The sequence below is a fragment of the Cynoglossus semilaevis genome, chromosome 6 (assembly GCF_000523025.1).
Source record: "Cynoglossus semilaevis isolate Cse_v1.0 chromosome 6, Cse_v1.0, whole genome shotgun sequence".
NCBI lineage: Eukaryota > Metazoa > Chordata > Actinopteri > Pleuronectiformes > Cynoglossidae > Cynoglossus > Cynoglossus semilaevis.
The window spans coordinates 5,117,939-5,137,959 of record NC_024312.1 but is presented as its reverse complement, the minus strand read 5'-3'; the positions used below and the strand labels follow the sequence as shown (position 1 = coordinate 5,137,959).

Genomic DNA, 20,021 nt, shown 5'->3' with positions numbered 1-20,021 from the left:
AGAGAGAGGTGAGATGGGCGAGCGACCCACACAGAACAGGCACTGTATGTAAAGCTAACACGCGCCACTCTGTCTGGGCAACGCTGCACATTTAGACGAGTGCAGTCAAACACGTAGCTACGCCCTGGCGCAAACAGAACTCCTACTGATTATACGGCCAACAGGTTTTATAAACACATCTTATTTACACCTGTTGGCCAAACAGGAGCGAACACATTCAAACATTCACATGAGCAGACGCACACATTCCTGGACATACAGCCGCACACACATGTAGGATTAATATGCAGCGGCCTTGATAATGTAATTGAACAAACACCACATACATGTGCGTAAACATGTGCAACCGCACATGGAGCAATATTCATGCAGGGCTGCAATAACACACACACACACACACTGTAGTGATGAAGGCACTCGCTGTATAGGTTGATAAAGGAGCTATTTACCGTGTGTGTTTTCATGGCCGGGTTCCACAGGAAGGTAAAAAACAAACTAAATGCCAAGTGTGTTCCGGCTCAGAGACGTTCACCTCACATGAAATGACTCCTGCACAGTGAAGGTGATGATGTTTCTAGAAAAACCAGGATTTTCATAAGTGAGACGCGATCCAACCAACACTCATTCCAGTTGGTGTTTAATAATGAATAGTGAATTTGTAGTGAATGAATGAGAGTCAGGCTGAGTACGAAGAATCATTTCAGAGTTGGTTGATTCCAAGTTTTATTTGGTCCAGCACAGCACAGGTAAACTGCATGTTCACATCAAGATTCGGGATCTGGACAAAATCACGACAGGGATTGTCTCTGTGCAGGGTTGTGCACGTTGTCATCCGTTTAAATATAGTTCAAATCTCCAATGTTGACATTAAATTAAACATTCAGGAATGTCTAAAATTCCGGCCTCAAAGGTGTTAAATTATTTATTTGAATTTCAAAACACACGTTCTGCCAATTCAGGGAATATGTTTTTTTTGGACTGATGTTTTCATTTATTTTTTATTCTCTTGACCTTTGAAAAGGTCATGGTCAACATTATTCGTTACCTGCTGATCTCGCTCAACTTTTATCTCCACTCTTATTATTAATAAGGACATTCCACCACTGCAACAGCTCTTCTCAAATGATGTTCAGTCTTAAAAACATTTCTGCAGAAACACCAGGCAGAATGTTGAGGCTCAAACTGATCCTTCCACCTTTGCCTTTTGTTTTTTCTTTCCTTCTTCTTTTTTTTTTTTTTCCGTCTTCTCTGCACCAACTCCAGGCCCAGGTCATAGATAATTCATAACTGTAGCTTCACAGTTTTTACTAACACATCAACAAACAGGTTAACAGTTAAGTTATAGGATTGAAGTATATGTGCTGTTTGTTAACAGATCCTGCTGTTTTAATGAAATTGTGAGAACATTTATAGTAAGAAACTCATCACTCAAATGTCTGTGTCTGACAGAGTTGACAAAGATCATGAATCCCTCTTGAGTTGCTAAAAAAAAAAAGAAATTCTAATCTAGGATCTTTTGCATCATGAAACAATCCAGTGAAACAGAGTTGAGCACCATCCAGCCAGCTACTTCAGTGTCTTACTATTGATCTCACATCTTACCTTAGTCAAGCTTCCCTTTTCTGCCAACTACCAAATAATTAATTTTTTTAGGATTTTTTTTTTTTATATTCATATATATTCGTACCATTGTTGTGAAACTCTCTAAAGTGCACTGGATCCAGGTGAATAGCACAGATGTAACTGCTGAATCCTAAAAGTGCATGAGTGCTGATTATTTTTAATCCAGCTCTGTTACCGTAACTGGGAGCCCTTCATGGACTTTTATTCATTATTGAATGGAACAGCACAATCGTCCTAAGTTTACAAAACACTGGAACATTTCAGTGTTTCCTGGGAATTGGAGTAAATTCACACAGGAGTTCATGTAATAAAGCAAAATAAATAGGTGATTTTTGGTGATATTACTGGAATAAATGTGTGTGAATTTAGATATTCAATTTTTACCAGAACATACTGCAACAACTGTATTTAAAAATATTAATATTAATAATAAATGCTAAATATAAGTTTGACAACACAATTACCATGGAGCTTTAGAGAGACTTGGCTGCCATTGTGCTACACATCTTAGCCGTTAGCACGACAACCTAACTTTTCATGGGAAGTGTGAAGATTCACTGTAAATTTTCCAGCCCTTTGCGTTCTTAGAGCCATCAGTTCACGGTGGTTCTCAAACCAGAGGTTGTGACAACACAGTATGGCTCTCCTAAAGCATTATTTATCACACAAATATTTGTATTTTTTCCCCTCTTTTGAACCTTTAGCTACATTGAAATAATGTAGATTCTGCAATAACTTGTGGAATCACAACTAATAAATTTGGGAATCACCGTCCTGCCCTGTGACTGTTTCACCAGTCTCAAGATCACACATAAATTAAAAAAAAAAAACACTAACAAGCACCGAACTAGAAAAATACTCTACAATAGCAAAAATCTATGTCTGACATAACAGAGACCTGTTGTAACTGAAAAAACCTTGGACTGTTTTGGACATTGTTTGTGTGTCACTCAGACTTCAACCAACCGTGGAAAGTGTCAGTCGCTAAATGGGGATCGTTCTTTCAAAGAAACCACCTCAAAAAACGTAAATAGTGTAAATCAGACAATCGTCAACAGAAAGGGGGGGTAGAGTGACACACAAACAACCAAAACTTTATTAAATGTTGCTATTTAGTCTGGTCTAAATGTGCTTTAGTATGTGTGTATATACATGGGATGGAATGTTATCTTTTTGGTCGGGCATTTGCATTGGTGTCCATGCTCCTTTAAAAAGGGGTCCTTTCTGGCTCTTGCATGTCCTTTTCTGTGCTGCTCAGAGTAACTTCCTCTGTTCCTGTTGGCGTCTGACCACTGCACGTCTTCTCCTGACGGACCTTTTGTGTAGTCTGTTACTGTTGGCGTCAGCTGGGGAAGAAAAAGGTACGCATACTGATGATGTCATGTAAACATGAGTGGCCAAAGAGTGGATATAAATTAGCAGGAAGTGATTGGTGAGGCTAAAGGTTCTGCTTAGAATACAAAGAGCTTGGTACAAAATATTACCCACATTGCCAAACTTTGTTCTACTTTTACACACCTGTGAGTAGCTTACAGATTAAACACTATTTAATTATCAATTAATTAATTTAATTATGGCATAAAAAGTTTCTGTTTGATCAAAACCTTGTCATGAATGTTATTAAAAATGAAATTTCTGTGAGCTCACCTGTGCATTCCACTTGTGGCTCCCCCCACTGTCCATCTGGCAAACAGTGTATAACAGATAGGTGGCGCTGTGTGTAGCCTGCATCACACTGATAGCGAACTATAGAGTTGACAGGGTAGCGATCTTTGCTTCCGCCCATCGGCCGTGCATGTTCCACCACAGGGGGAGCTCCGCACATGACTGAAATGTGCAGACAATTGTATATAATTGTTATATATTATTTTTATTTAATATTAAATATAACTAACATGTTACTGTCACTCACTTATTTTGATTGGTTGTTCAATTTAAAATCTTACTCTAAATCATTGTTCTACCTATGAGATATAACAGCAGCGAAAGAATGAATTCCTGTTTCTAAGTCGGCACATACCTGGTCCAGTTTTGCATGTAAAGGGAAGGTGGTAATTGCAGGGCACATCATTCCACTGTCCTCCCTCGTGCCAGATCATCACCACACAGTCCTCCTCAGAGTTGAAGTAGTTATCTGGCTGGTTGGGCCTCCAGTTCACAAAGCTCTGAGCAGAGGTCGTTACAGTACATCGGTTAAGTAGGTGATCAGAAAAACGAAGCAGCTAAATTCCGGCTATTTTTTTCTCTAGCTAATGATAGACTAAGGCTAACAATTCCTGACCAAACTCACCAGAGGACTTCCGTCTGTCCAGTGGAACTCATTCTGCACATCTTTGTCGTTGAGTCCAATCCATTGGTAGTCTTGTCCGTTTGCTATGTCACAGAGAGAAACTGAACTCAGCTTTAAAACAAAGGAGGCAGTTTGAACATTTCTGTGCTAGTTCCTGCGATTTTCTAGAAACATTTTCCATTCTGTTTGTGTAATAAATTCTTTTCTGTTCACTGAGAATTCTAGAAACTCTAGAAATAAAAACAGTGCAGACCTCATGACAAACCAAAGAGATAATCATTATAAAGTAGGTATGTGAGAAATAGCTAGATGTTAGCCATAAACGGTCCAAGATAAAGATACAATAGCTAGATGTTAGCCATAAACGGTCTAAGATAAAGATAAGAGTTAGCATTCAACCAAAACACAGGTATTTTTATGAGAACAATGTATTTTTTGTGGACAATAAAAGATAAGAGCAAAATTAACACAAATTTAAATAGAACTCAAGAGTGATAATTCCAACTAGCGATCACTAAAAAGATACTCACAGTTGACAAACTGCTGCTCTTCCTGGGAGCTGATGCTAACCAGATGAGCGTTTAGCTCCTGACAGCGCTGCTCTGCGTCCGTCCAGGTATATCTCTCTGCAAAGTGAAGGTAGCAGCTGCCCCTGAAATCCAACCAGCCTTCAGCACAGCCCTGCAGCGCTACAACACCCAAGACATTTGTTAATATAACATACTGTATTATGCTGTTGAAGTCACTGTGATAAACATGGTAGGAAAAACTTCTAGTTTGGTGCATGGCGACTTACGTTCTGAGCAATCTTCACCGGTGAAACCGTTGGGACACTCGCATACAGCAATCTCTGCCTGCACCGAACATTTTCCCGAACCACAGGGGTTTGGATCACAAGGGTCTGACAGCAAATGTCAACATATGTTAAGGTTTATGCAGTTTATTTATCAAAACAAATGAATTATTTAAATAAAACATCTAAATCTTAAATACCTTCTACTACTTCAGGCTCCTTCATAACAGAAGGACTTGGTAATGACACCGATGGTACTGTGGTGGGGAAGGTGTAGTCTGGGTCAGGGGTCACTACAATGACTGCGTCAGTCACTTGTTCCACCTCCCCAAGTCCTGATTGCCTTAGATTAGCGATGTAGCCACTGTGGGACACTGTTGATTCAGGCGGCAGGACAACTGACAGGCCGTCAGTTCTCACTTCCTCAGGACTGACTTCAATCCCTGAAATATGAAAGCTTTGATCCGAGGTACTGCTGAATTCAAGGTGGATCCCTGAGCCGCTCCCTGACCCACTTACTTCCACCACCCCTCTGCCTTGCTCAGGTTGACGTTCTAGTGGTGACCCGGTTACTTCAATCATCTCCTCATCTGTTATGAAGACGATGCTACCGCTGTGCTGGGAAGCATCTCCGGAGGCAGAACCACTGCCTGATTCACCAGACACAAACCCGCTTGGAAGGCCGCTGTGGAACCCTGAGCCATAGGGTCGATATCCAGACAGCTCCTGCTCACCCGACGGCTCAGCTGTCAGGTCAATACCGCTGTGGTCAATAAATGAGATGCCAGAAAGTTCTCCAGAGGCTGACCCAGAGGCACTTGCTGATCCAGATGCACCAGATGCACTAAATTCAATTATTTCCACACCCTCCTTTCCCAGCAGCTGCTCGTCAGGTTTCCTGTGTGTTGTTGGGACTTTCACCATCTTTCCATCCACCATGATGATCACCAGTTCTCCACTGCCACTAAGGTCTCCACTGGCACTAAGGTCTCCACTTCCACTTATGGCTCCGCTACCACTCGCGATCCCACTTCCACTTGTCTCGCCCATTCCACTGATGTCCCCACTTCCAGTGATGTCCCCACTTCCACTGATGTCCCTTCCACTGATGTCCCCACTTCCAGCTTCCACTGATGTCCCCACTTCCAGTGATGTCCCCACTTCCACTGATGTCCCCACTTCCACTGGTAAAGCCCGATCCTGATACCCCAAAGCCAGATTGCTGCCCATCGATCACCTCCCCTGATCCTGAAGCAGAACCAGAAACATCTCCTGAGAAGATGACACGTCCTCCCTCTACCTCCTCGGGAATTCCAGAAGCCGAGCTGTCTCCAGAGATGATGCTAGTGTTTCCAATAAAGCTGATACCCTGTCCTGAACCAGAGATGTCACCACTGGCACTGGCACCAGACTCTACTGGCTCCCCACTGGCTGAGGGCTCCCCACTGGCTGAGGGTTCCCCACTGGCTGAGGGTTCCCCACTGGCTGAGTGATCAGCTGAACCAGAACCTGATGTGTCAACAGGAGTGGGGGCTAATGAAGGAGTCGCTGCAAAAAATAGAAATTGCAGTTTTTTTTAATACAGCGTTTAAAAAGAAAGATATAATTTCCTCTAGGTCTAAGCAGTTTAACAGTCGTCATGAAATAAGGCCGCCAAAGGGACTGATATTTAAATTGTGCTGATGGTGAAAAGATCTCTGATGTCTTTACTCAGAAACTTCATAGATTTTTGCAGCAGGTTAGGCCTTATTTTGTATGAAGCCTGCTGTCACAATGGTTTTGAACAAAAATGATGGGTATAACATGAAGAGGCAAATAAATTATTTATTGGTTTATCAGCATACAAAGTTTTTTTTTTTGCCTTTTGCAAAATAAGGATTAGAGTCCTTTATCCATTTTTACAGCATTTTCAGAAAATCTAAAAACACAGTTCTTAATAGCAGGGACAGTTTCCATTCACATCAGTGTCTCTCTGTGCCTTACCAGGAGTAACCGGGCGTAGGACAATGGTGATGGTTGTCTTGTTAATAAACTCCTCAGTGTCAGTAATGTTTTCTCCAGACACAGTTTCATTGTAGACTACTGTTGTTTCTGAAAACATGACACAAACAAGGTCAGAAATACAACAAGAGTATTTTACCAAGCACAATGTGTATTTAGTTGAAATATTGTGATGCTATTTATTGCACTTTGCGCAGTACAAAATATGAGACACAGTACGCAAACAATAAGAAAACAACTACATTTTTTTTCATATTTACCAATGGGTGGTAACTGGTCAACTGTCACTACTGTCTTAATGATGACCTCCTCAGTCACTTCTGTCTGATTTACACTGGTTTCATTTTCAATGTGAACAACTGGAATTTCAACTGAACCTAGAAAAGGATCAAATATTCAAAGCATGGTTACTTTAATTTTGATGAACATTTATTGTTATTTATCACAAATCATTAATGATTAATGATGATAATCATTGTGTCTAATTATGTCTTACCTTTGAAACAGTATGCGTCATAGCGCGAGTGCTCATCAGGGAATCCTGTCTGGTTGGGGAAGGCATAAATGATGTGAACTCCCACCTGGCCTCCTCCACAGTGAGACCTGGGAGTTGTAATAGGATAGCGAACGCTGCGGTCCAAAAGCCAGCCTGGACGACACTTGTCCAGGCCTTGGTTCCAGGCAGCGTACAGCTGGCCTGTGGTGGCCAGGGTGGTGTTGAGTTTCTGACAATGCTGCACAGCCTCCTCGTAAGAGAAGCTGTCATAGTCACTGGTGAAGAAGACCTCCCCTGAGAGAAAGTAGAAAACAAACATTAAAATAAGAGTAAACAGGTCAACAATTAACTTATTATTATACATTTGTCAGTTTGTTCACCTTGTAAACTTTCTACATAACAAAAGACATCATATTGTTCACTGGCTGGTCTCAGGCCGTAGGATCTGACTCCTGGAAGGCCGTGAAGATTTCCTGCACAATTATCTCTGGGTGACACAATTGGATACCTGATCAAAAAATAACAGCACATATTAGGATGTGTATATATTCAAAATGACTGGCTGAAGAGCAATAACTAAAACAAGATATTTTCTCTACAGTGGTGAGTGGTTAATTTTGAACGTTGGTTCACCTAACAGTCTGGTCACGGAGCCAGCCAGCATCACATTGATGCAGGCCTTTCTCAAAGGCTGCGTGCAGCTGCTGGCCACTTGCGATGACTGCCCCGATACTCTTGCAGGCCTCCTGAGCCTCCACAAAGGTCAGAGTGTATCGACCGGTGATGGGTCGGTAGTGGAAAACAACACCTGGAGTATGGAAAGAGGGTGGGAGTGTATTGTGAGTTTTTGAGTTTTTATTATATTGTCATACATCATACAGTCCTTGTTTATGTATTCACCTGTCACTTAATGATTTCATTTTGTTATTGGTTTTGGGAGACATTTAGTACGTTCTGTCTGTACAGTATGTGATAGGCAGAGAACATAATGGTAAATGTAATGTTTAAACTAACATTAAGATACAGTTGCAAACCTTTACACACAGAAGCACATAAAGAGCAATACAATTCCACAAAAATGACTGTTAATTAATGTGGCTGTGCTTAGATTAGTCTTCACCCAAACTGTTTGGACATTTGTAAACATTTCACTCCAGTGAGTTTAACTTTTAACATAATTTTTTTCTAATCTTCCCTCACTGACTTTGATTTTTATTATCAGTTTAAAGTATGAAGAAACCGTCTCCTTTATATCAAACCCAACAGGCAAAAGTAAACTCTACTGTAGTAGGTTTACATTAAACATATTAACAAATAAAGTTATTTGTAGTTAGTGACCTTTGGGACCCATTGGAGCATCAATTTCTGTCATACTCGGAGGAACAGGTAGTGGAGTCAGGATGTCCACCTCCCCACCCCTGATCTCTTCACCCCCAGGGGTTGGAGTGATGCTAGGTAATACCCCAGGAGCAGGGGTTATTCGAATGATGTCAGGGAAAGGCGTGGTCCTTCCAGGCACTACATTCTCATCATCACCGTCTAAGGATAAAAAGAGGATTAAAAATGACCAATTCACAGCCTGGTTAGTCAATAGATGCATAAGAAGTCCACACTTAAATCATTTTCACTTATAATGTGAACCTCGGTAGCAGATGGCATCGTAGCGAGTGTCTAGGTACGGATATCCTGTCTGGTTGACGTGCAGATAGACAGTTCTCACTCCCAGAAGACCCCCTCCACACTGAGGCCTGGCAATGTTAATGGGATAGCGCACACTTTGGTCAGCCAGCCAGCCAGCATTACACACATCCATACCACCTTTCCAGGCCAGGTAAAGTTCTCCAGTAGTAGCCAGTCGGGCACCAAGTTTACCACACTGATCTTTTGCTTCATAGAAAGTGAACTTCTCCACTGACATGGAGTAGAAGACTCTGCCTGAGGGGAGACAACACATTTGCAACAGGGAATAATTGGATATGAAGTCCAGTTTACAGATGTTCTCCGTGTTGTGTTCCTTTGCTGCCATTGTAAGATGAAAGTACCTGACATCTTCTCGGCAAAGCAGTACACGTCATAGGTCTCATTGACGTCTCTGACTCCATAAGTTCTCACACCTGGGAAGTTTTCCTTGTCTCCGTAGCAAGGTTCTCTGGGAAAGTGAATGGGGTACCTTAGGAAATGAAGTGACATATTGTTAGGAGATAGAAAGTCAACATTGGACAAATATTCAAAAGCTTGGGCACTGTGTGGTTTCAACTACCTAACGGTTTGATCAGAGAGCCACCCAGCATCACACTGGTGGTATCCATCATCATAGGCAGCCTGCAGCTGGGCGGGAGTAGCAATGGTGGCGCTGTTTTGGATACATGCAGCCTTGGCTTTCTCAAACGTCAGCGTGTAGCGGGTGGTAATGGCTCGGTAGTGGAACACGATACCTGTTAGATGAAGAAGACATCAGAAAGACTACCATTAAATATTCTGGTATTTGAAAACAACTCTGTATAAGTTTGAACATCTGTCTTCTATTACTACTTTTCTTGTGCAAAATTATTGCACAAAGTCTTGGCACTGATGGTTATACTTTTGGACACCTGGTCTGCCAAGCCCGTGCTGAGATAAACAGGAGCATGTCCCGGTGACCGACAAGTAAACCGTGGGGTAAGGAAGGTATTGGCACAGCTTGTTGGCAGCAGTCGCTGCTTTGGCAGCAGCATTGTGACAGGATGTTGTGAGCAGAGGATTGTGTTGTAAGTGCTGGATAAATTCTTATCCAGTTGTTTTGTTTTTAAGCTAACTGGTTAGTTAGTTAATAAGTAAAGGGCTGTCTTAGCTTCTGTTCCATACCTTGAACAAGGATTTCCACAGAGTCGTAGTTATCCTCGATGCCTTGCGTCACCTCGCAGCGATAGGTGCCAGAATCTTTGGTCCTCAGCTCTGTTATTTCTAGTGTGGCGTCTGTGGCCACCAGGGGGTAGTTGACCATTGTCACTCTGTCCAAATATTCTGCCTGTACCTGAACCTTTCCCTCTGATGCCACCAGAATGGTAGTGACTTTTTCCTTTGTGACGTAGGACCACTTGATGCGATGGGAGAGCGGTGGAACAGTTGGAGCACCAGGATCTTTGACCGTGTTATCTTGGAAGTAACATGGCACCACCACTTTGCCCCCCAGCAGTGGTCGAAGGGGCATCTCCAAGGGTATGCTCACTGTTAATGTGCTGTCCAAATCTGGGGAAGAGGTAGAGAATTTGACTTTCTTATTATTTTCCTCTTTTTATTATTTTACCTAAATGTATATATGTATATATATATGTATGTATATATGTATATATATATATATCATGTTTCCCAGGAGTTTACGAATAATGTCTATTGACTTGGGTCGCGAAAGATTGTGACTTTTAAAATATGGGTCCCCAGAAAAAAGGTTTGGGAAACACTGATTTAAACAATCTACAGTTTGCTTTAACCATTTAGCTTTTATTATAATTTGATTATAGAACTAAACAACACTAATTACTTATTGTTAAGTATTTGATTAAGTATGATATGATAACTATATACTTCAGTGATAAACTGTAGACATTTTATTACTTCTGCAGTCCATTTATTTTAGAGAATAATAGTCCAGATTCAAAGCAGAACTTTTAGTTGAAAGCTAATAGTTTGAGAGCCATGACCATGAAACTCAAGTTGAGTTCAAGTTGAAATAACCTGTGAACGACACTTAACCATATGTTGTCGCTGCATATTTGGGAAAGTGGTAAATTGGGAAACACTCACACTGTGCCAAAAATTTCCAAGGCAGTGGGATTAAAGACGGGTCAAATTAGTCGCATGGGGTTTAAGAAAATCAAAAAAGCTAAAGGTAAACCTTTATAAAAATAACTTTACCCTATTTTTACACCTACCTGCATGATCTTCAAATGTTGTTGCAGAGATGAGGGGCACGAACAAACACAGCAGAAGCAAAGAGGTCATTGTTACCTGAAAGAAGACAATTAAGGAAAAAAGGAATTAAGTTGACAGCCTGAAAACACAGGCGTGCTTGAAGGTACTGAAATAAAATGTGGTTTAGAGACAGTTGACCTTAAAGTCAGTACCAAGTGGCTATAATTTCCACAATTCCAGTATAAAAGTACAAAAACACACTGTAAAACTAAACAAGGGTCTCCTTACCAGAACTGATGCTGAAAAAACAGTGCAGTAAAGTTTGGATTAATGAGTGGTTTTATTTTTCCACTATCACCTCACCACTGCGTTTCTCTCTAACTGCCCTACACTAAGACTATACTGCATGTTATTCAGGTTGAACGGCACATTCACTGATTACGTCAGCTCCATGAAGTAAAAGGGAGGTAACGCGTCAAGAGTCTGCAGTATCAATAGAAAATACCGGACATGCCCTGTGAGGAATGAAAGCCCCTCTGTCTGTGGACATGGGAAATGCTTTTACTGAGTAGTTGAAAACCAATGAGTCATTCATCTGTGATTCTTTTCCATTTGTTTTTTTTCCATCTTACCAAATATCTCAACGTATTCTCTGTGTGTGTGTGTGTCTGTTGGTATGAGTGGGAACAGTGTATATAGGGTAATACAGTGGATGCTGTGACTGTTACTGTAGAAATCCTTTCATTTCTGTATCTACGTCTGGGTCAGGTTTATCTTTTATAAATGGGAATCAAACCACCAAGGACCATGAGTTGGAGTGTTCCTCATTCTGGACCTAATTGTAGGCAGTTGGCCCATTGACTGATGGAGCCATTTCAAAGTCCCATGCTCATTAGACCTCATGTTAAAGATGTGTGTACCAGGTCAACTATAGAACGGATGAATGTATTTTTCATTTATGCCTTTAATTCAGTCCAGTTCATCATCTGGTTTTCTATCTTCAGGTGTTGCAGTATATTTTGATAGACGTTTAGAACTTGAATCTTATTGTCTTTGTTTCTGTGAATTTTTGTGACCCAGCTTCAGTAGTAGAGTATAAACAAATGAGCGTGCCCATGACAATGTGACATCATGTCTTCCTCACCAAGCCCAAAGCATGACTTTGTTATCCAACTCCTGTCAAACAGCTGATGACCACACTGCTTACGTCTCTCAACTTTCCTCTGCTGTGACATTTACAAAGTCAAATACTCAGTTTCCAACTGAACCCTCGTTGTAAAGTGTTCACAGGACCTCAGCTCTGGCTGCGGAACCTCACAACTAAAAAGCTTGTTTATTAGCTGAGCTGACGTTGGCAGTCTGGTAGTGACGGCCCAGAGAAGAAAAGAGGTGAACATTTATTGCATTTTCCAGCCACCTACCTATGAACACAAGGTGGCATTTTGAGCCATGGTAAAATGCAGGATGTGTTCTTTTATCATTCTCAGCATTTCTCTGATCCCACACACATCAGTGCAAGACTAATATTTGCTCTGCTGTCTAAGATGCGCCTGTGAGTAAGTTCCGAAAGAAAAGAAAACCCACCACACTGTCATAGACACAGGGAGAAATCCACTTCATACATATTCTGGGACTCTGATCATCCGCCTGTGATTCATTTTGATATTACTTTGTGAAGACCTGCCTAGAATTGAGTCATTTTTTTATTTTAAGGCTGTTGCTTGGATATGCTGAAACCAACACTAATATGGATGTATTTATGAATCCTGTCTTGCCCAGGGGTACACTGGCATGTAGCCTAAACCAGGAAGCAAGGCGGCATTTATTTTTTGACTATGTTTCAAAATATTGAAGTATAAAACAACAAGGCTTTTGACTTGACAAATTCAAAGCTGCTGTTTTCATTGCTTCATTTACTGTGAAATATTAACCAAAATGTCAGTTATGAATTTTTGTCAGTTATAAATGCTCTGGGTAGTTAGTGTAATTCATTAAATTAGCTAATTCTACCTCAAATAAAAACAAAAAACAAAAAACAAGATCTGTGTTTTCAAATGTCGATACTGCATCAAAGTCATTAAATATTTCTCTGTACAAAGAGGTAATTCATTTAAACTGTTTCAGTCATGGTGGGCCTGGCAGAAATATTTAGTCTTTAGTAGACGGACAGTAATTAAACTCTGCTCCTGCTCTCACAGTGCATCCACGCAGACAGCACCAGCCAAAAATATTTCCCCATTTCTTCAGCTAGCCAACCAAAACCTTCTTGTTGCCTTCTGTTTAGTCATTGAGCAGACCCTCCACTCGCTTCTTTGCATCTTTCAAATTTCAGCCACTTCATAATGTGCAGGACAGGTCAAACCAATCGGCCCCTCTCCTCACAGTGTGCCCATTCAGTCAGTGGGATGGCTTCGGCTCCCCTGTTCGGTTACTGTGGTATGTTCCACTCCCAGCAGAGACGCAGGGCAATAAGGCCTTGGTCTGTTCCAGCAACGGACAAGGGCTGGGTCTGGGAGGGGTGCAGCCCTGCCAAGGTAAACACAGGGCGGGCATCCAGGGGAGGCCCCCCTTCACCACCTCCACCTCAATACCTTTCCCCTCCACCCACCCTGCTGCCACCCTCATGAGTCCCTGAGTAACAGAACAGAGTCCACATTGATAGGTTCACACACAGACTAACATAGATCACGAGGGGGATGTGTGGCAGCGCACGTCTAAAACCTTCTGGTAAAGGCAGAAGGTGTGCACATATATCAGTATTGACACATACTGTAAGGTCTGTGTCAGGGAACACACACACACTCATACAGACACACACACTCATACAGACCCACTGCATTAGTTAGACAGGGAAAATCACAGTCACAGTAGTTTTATGAAATCATTCATACATGTCTTCTTACTCATCACCCTGAGTTTAAGGACAACCTGTAGCCCTGTGTGTGCATTGCCCACTTACATAAATAGAACATTCACATTAAATGGTAGATTTTCTCTTTGTTCTGTCCTAAACTTAGCATTCAACTCAATGACTCACCTGTTACATACAAATATAATGGCTTATTAATTACATTTTTAAATTCAGCCAGAACCTAATAACCACTTGCTTTCTAGCTGCCAACTGTATTTTTCTTCCTGTCACCTTAGAATTATAATTCACAGTGTGCACTCTCACAGCCCGATGTTACCATAGTTACAGGTTATCCCTCAAATACAGAACCTTTTTTTTCTATTATGCATCATTCCCCCATGTTAGTGACTGCAGTGAGAATGTTTGAAAAAAAAAAGTCATAATTATCCCCTGTCCCCAGTCTTTAAGATCACATTAAATTTAACGGGATTTCAACATGTGGCTGAAACTTTACGGTAGTATCAGATAAATCTGATTAATCGAGAGATAATGACACAACAGGTAAATACATTTTCTTTAAAAAAGTTTGCTTGAGCTTGTCTGGCCTGAGCAAATATTTAAACATATAAATATATTTAAAAAAATATTTATTCTATTGGTTATTCAGTGTCGCTATCTTCATTTTAGATTTTAGTAATGAAGAATTTCAAGATATTCTGTATTGTTTGACACAAATTCTCAATAGTTTTTACATTTTCCTTACATTTAAGCCACATTCACTTATATTTATACTATTGTCATGGCAAAGTTTACAGTGTCTTATATTGAGAATTAGAAGAAAATGAAGTTAATCCATTGCGCATATAAAGTGGCAAATTAAGAAGTACATGTCTGATTATAAAACTGAAAAAGTCAAATGTAGCATTCATACTTTGGATTTATTCTAATTGCGTCCACAATGATTATTAGTTCAACACTGATTGTAAAAAGAAATCAAAGTTACCTTCAGTCTCATATGTGAGTACCTGAATCAATATCTGTCCCTGGAGCAGAGCATAAAGGTGAAGCAGAGAATTCCCTAAAACCCCTTCACAGTATTCCTTGTTAGTGACTCCAGGAGTTAGTTGTGAACGTACCGTTGATGCTCCGAAGCTCCCAGTGGCAGTGACTCCAGGGGCCTCTTGCTCCTGCCTGTGTAGGAGAGCAGAAAGAAGCTTTATTCAAACTCCACCACACATTTAGATGTTGGATTGAGATGGAGGGAGGGAGGGAGGGAAGAAGAGGAAGAGCTACTGGGAGACAGAGAGAGAGAGAGAGAGAGAGAGGGGGAGAGAGAGAGAGAGAGAGGAGAGGTCCAGTCCTGCCAGTTGATGAGGTCATACAAACTGCCATGAGACTCAGAAGACAGAACCAGGACAGAATCAGAGAATCAAAAAAGTGAATCAGATCATTTCACTGCTTTTACAGGATTTTCTTAAAAACTGGTTTGAATGAAGGTTGTTTCTGTGATGCAACATCAACAAGAAGGAGTGGAAACTGTAAGTCCACAAGGTTAGCTTCAGCATGACCCACTGTGACATGTGGGCTAAAAAAAAATTCACCTGACAAGGAAACGGTGTCCACGTTGTTAAAATTTGAACTTTCAATCTGTTCATATCCAGTTGGGCTGCCGTAGCAAATATTACTGCCATATTTATGCTGTAGGATTTCAAATTCCAAATTAGGTGAGTGTCAAAAACAATTGAAAGTTGTGTTAGGAGTTAGCATTAGGATGCTAGCTCAGAAAAAGGTGCCATAACTCATAAAGTGAGTATTTTTTCTATTATGATATCAGAGAGACCAAATGTATTGAGCATGTTTTAATATACATACAATTCTGGTTTATTAACATATACTATAATTATTACGTTTAAAGGGTAAAGCTTTTATAATTGAAGGAAAAAGTGGCCAGATATTTCCTTTGATAGGTAGCCTTGGTGACCCCTGGTGTAGACATACTGTTTTACCAACTCCAGCAGCTTTTGGCTGCTGATCTCTATGTGCTTTCAGTTTAAAGTCAAACATGCTAATGTTGGCTTGAGGTCGAGGACAGGCGTGTCTCTCGTCCATCTTCCACCAAACTCTATTCAGAGGTGTAAATACTCTCAGTGTACTCACTGAATCGCACTCACGTTCCACATCTTCAAGGGAAAGTGTATTAAGAGCTGATTCACGCGCTAATTCTGTTCTTATTTGCAAATGCACTGTTTATTCGGCAGTTGCACAGGAATGAAATAGAAACATCATGGTTTGCTCACCATCACTCATGTCAATCAGCTGTTGCTGGAGAGAGTCTCTCAAAGAGCGGCACAGAGAGTCAGATGCCGCAACATTTTTATACCGCACCACCTCCTTACATCAACTTTATAGATTTATGCTGCAGCTTTTTTTGCACCCTTAATGTTTTCCTGATAATAGATCTCAATGTGGAGGAAAAGGAATGTTCTATTGACATTCCTTTGCATATTTATAGTTTTATGTCCTCTACTGTACAACCACAGAATTCTATTGTTGGCAGCTGAGTTCCCCTTGGAGAAATATGTAGAGAAAATTAACTTCAGCAGCTGTTTGTAATGTCACTGTCCAAACCTTTAAACTAGCGATATTGACTTATTAATCTATATCAGTAGGCAGACGGCAACAAGTTTCGTGTGTTAATCCTATTAAAAAGTCACTTCACGTGGCTGCTAGTGTGAACTTAAACCGTCTGTGAGACAAACTGGTCAACTTTCCAAAACATATGCCTATTGGAGTTCATTATGGAAACACTGTGCCCTCACATGTCTCTCACACTGGAAACTCTATTCATTTCTGCCTAAATATGTCAGATGTCAGTGTTTCAACAATGAGGATATTTCTTTGTAAGACAGTAAAGCATCTTCAGATGTTTTTATTAAAATGCCTTAATCACAGGAGTCGACCATGCTCCTGATAAAATTCCACCAATCTGCTCACACATGTCTGGACGAACAGGCTTGACTACGAGTACTGTAGTATTCCTGTTGTTACACTCTGTCAGGCTTTATTTGGACTACATCCCTGGAAAATCTAAATGGGATTAAAGTGGCAACATTGTTTGGGCCACATTTAGTTACCATCCGCCCTTTATTGCCACATACAGTGTATGTATACTGTAAACACACGGTATAGTTTCAAGATAGACATCGTCGTCTTCTCTGTGCTGTCTCTCAACCAGACCACAAACATTCTCTCTCAGAGGAATTTGAAGATCTGAAAAAAAATATCCTTATGTTCTGTGTTTAGAAGCAGGAAATGTATTTGTTATTTTGTTATTGACCTGACATCACACTGAGGTTGTTAAAAGTGTCAAGAGAATGGGCTTCATGTGTTGGAGCCACACACACAAAGCGTCTCTTCAGACAGACAGGTGGTGTGTTTTCACCGTGTGGCTCTTGAAGAGATTATTTGTATGAACATGAAGTGGAACTGACTCAGAAAATGAAAATTATTCCATTCTAAATGTGTGTGATATCCTGTTACCTAGTGGTACACACACGATGAATACCACTCTGTTCTGAAAGGTTTGATTTTACATATTAATGAACTGGAGATGAGTTGAGTCCTGTTTATCTGAAGCAGTTTATTGAAAGTGTCTGTTTGTCTCTTTGTCCAAACACCTAAAACTCTGCTGGTATTGAATGGTTTGTGCTAATTAGCAGTCCCTGTGAGTTCAGACCTGACTTGCAAGTTGAAGCAATGCAGTGTGTGACGGAGTCTGTCTGAAAGACCTCTCAGAGTGGACGAGGGAGGTCAACACAGAGACACTTGTTTTCGCCTCTCTGGCTCAAATTATCCAAATATGAGAAGCCACATGCTGGAAACAAGCAGGAATATTGCTGACACAGAGAGTCGGGAGGGATGGACTGGAAGCAGACTGAGGCTTTTTTCTTCAGGGTGACAAATTTCAAGCACAGGAAAAGTGCTGAGGCGTCTCCCTGGCTCGAGGGGTTGATGCACTTTCTGTTTAAATGCACGTCAAGACAGCACACTCATTTGCATGGCGTGCAATGACACAAAAGTGACTGAACAAATTGTTACATCACATGCCAAGGAGCTCACTCACTTTGGTTTGGTTTAAAGTTTGTACAGTAGGAAGCAATGTTCTTTGATTGAATTTTTTTCAATTGAAAGATGATCTTGATCAGGGAACCTTAGCAGCATGGTTCAGGATTAGGCTGAGGATTAGCCCTCTCTTAATGCTATAAAGCTGGTAGGGTTCACATGGGTACATAAAAGGAGCTAATGTCACACAGACAGACCCTCAGTTACAGCACAGTGATTGTGTAACTGTAGGTCAAGGGTCAGTGACCTTCATGAAAAGAGACATTTTTATCATTTAACCTGCAAATGAAATTGTTTATGTGTTATTGTTGGGGATGTCTGATATTAACCTTTTGCCGATATCCGATATGCCGATACTGTCTGAACACTTAATTTCCAATTCCGATATCAACCGATACCGATATTGGCTTGGCAAAAATAATTTATTTATCTGTACAAACCACTGAATTAGTATGAGATTAGTTAAATAAACTACAATGCTGCCATCTAGTGACTTTGCAATATCAGGTTTTCATTATTGGAGGAAAAACCAACAACGATTCTTACAGATATTACATAATATGCTAATATCGGGCCGATAAAATTGGTTAGCTGATATTGTCAGACATCCCTTATTATTAAAGTAATTTAAATATTGGAAAAGGTGAACCAGAGGAGACACGCAATGGACACATGGCCACTCAGTGGAGTCATTTAAATCATCTACATTCAGTAACTGCACATGATGAGGAAAACTTTCCTGTTTTCTATTTGAGTAAGAGGCTAAAGTAGGAACAACAAATCCCGCTACCGTCCTCTGTGCTCTGTAGGTGGATATACTTATTATTTACATGGTCACTTTTACTCTAATTCCTTTGTTTGTCTGTCCTTATTTGAAATCAACATGAAAGATGAAACCCAATGTGACCATACATAATAGTTCCCTTTAAACTCAATTAGTTCCTGGCTAAACAAAGTAAACAGGGAGGGGGAAGACGCAATATTTTCAAAGCATTACATAATTTTACCCGAATAAGATGTTTTGGTGGTCAGAGGAAGAGGATGAAAAGAGGGAGGGGAGACGTGGGTCTTGGTTTTCAGTTAACACTACTTTTTTATACTGCAGTACAGACCAGCTTCTCATGTACTGCTGCATGATGGGACAGAGTCACTCAGCCACACTGGACAGTCTGAGAGACAGAGCGTGGAGTTGTGATGACTGGGATAAAAACTGGGAAGTCAGAAGAGACTGTGGAAATATGGGGATCTGTGAAAATATGTTGTCATACATGCCATGACTGTGTGTGGCTTCTGTCCCTCACAAACGAATTTTCCTAAAGCAGGGGTCCCGAACTCCCTGCTTTTCACCACCTTTTCAGCAGAGAGAGAGCCAAAAAAATCACATATTTTAAAATATATTTCCGTGAGAGCCATACAATATTTTTGTTGCTCTGAATACAACTTAATGTGTGAATTTTTAAACAAGACCAATAAATTAAGACAAAAAAAGTGGCTAAATAAAACCTCATATTTCAACACTTGTAAAATTATAAAGCCTGGAAAGCTGCTGGGATGTGTTTTACATTAAAATCAGGCAACATCTTAAACAATGACTGTCATTTGATCAGGCTGTTTCATATATTTGAATTTGGCTGTGCTCTCAAACCCCCAAAGCCTAGATTATTTATTTTTTTGTGTGTCCAGTATATGTCACTTTCGGAACACTGTGTAGTATTTAGCAACATCTAGTGGAAAGATTTAATGCTGCAGTTGTGTATCTCCCAACTCATGATTACCCCCTTTTCCAAGTCCACGCTGACAAAAAATAACTGGTTAAAATAATTGTTACATCACTGCAAATAAGACCTTGAACATGAAATAATTTCATCTGAAAACCTGGTTGTAATAACCCCCTTTCACCACTAAGGGGCAGTGATTACGAGGTATGAATAAGAAACACAGTTTCTTTAAAAAA

At 40.6% G+C, this 20,021-nt stretch overlaps 1 protein-coding gene across 1 annotated transcript; it reads right to left on the bottom strand.

Moving 5' to 3' along the window:
- Positions 1-705: 705 nt before the first annotated feature.
- acanb (aggrecan b) lies at positions 706-15,164 on the bottom strand. Its single transcript, XM_025056474.1, is given in 20 exon segments — positions 706-2,969; positions 3,271-3,450; positions 3,644-3,788; positions 3,914-3,996; positions 4,444-4,602; positions 4,710-4,814; positions 4,907-5,827; positions 5,829-6,254; positions 6,690-6,797; positions 6,968-7,084; positions 7,204-7,497; positions 7,584-7,711; positions 7,837-8,011; positions 8,542-8,742; positions 8,845-9,138; positions 9,246-9,373; positions 9,464-9,638; positions 10,048-10,431; positions 11,115-11,190; positions 15,082-15,164. Coding segments are annotated over 19 exon segments (4,185 nt in total). The 5' UTR covers positions 11,185-11,190; positions 15,082-15,164; the 3' UTR covers positions 706-2,877.
- Positions 15,165-20,021: the final 4,857 nt, after the last annotated feature.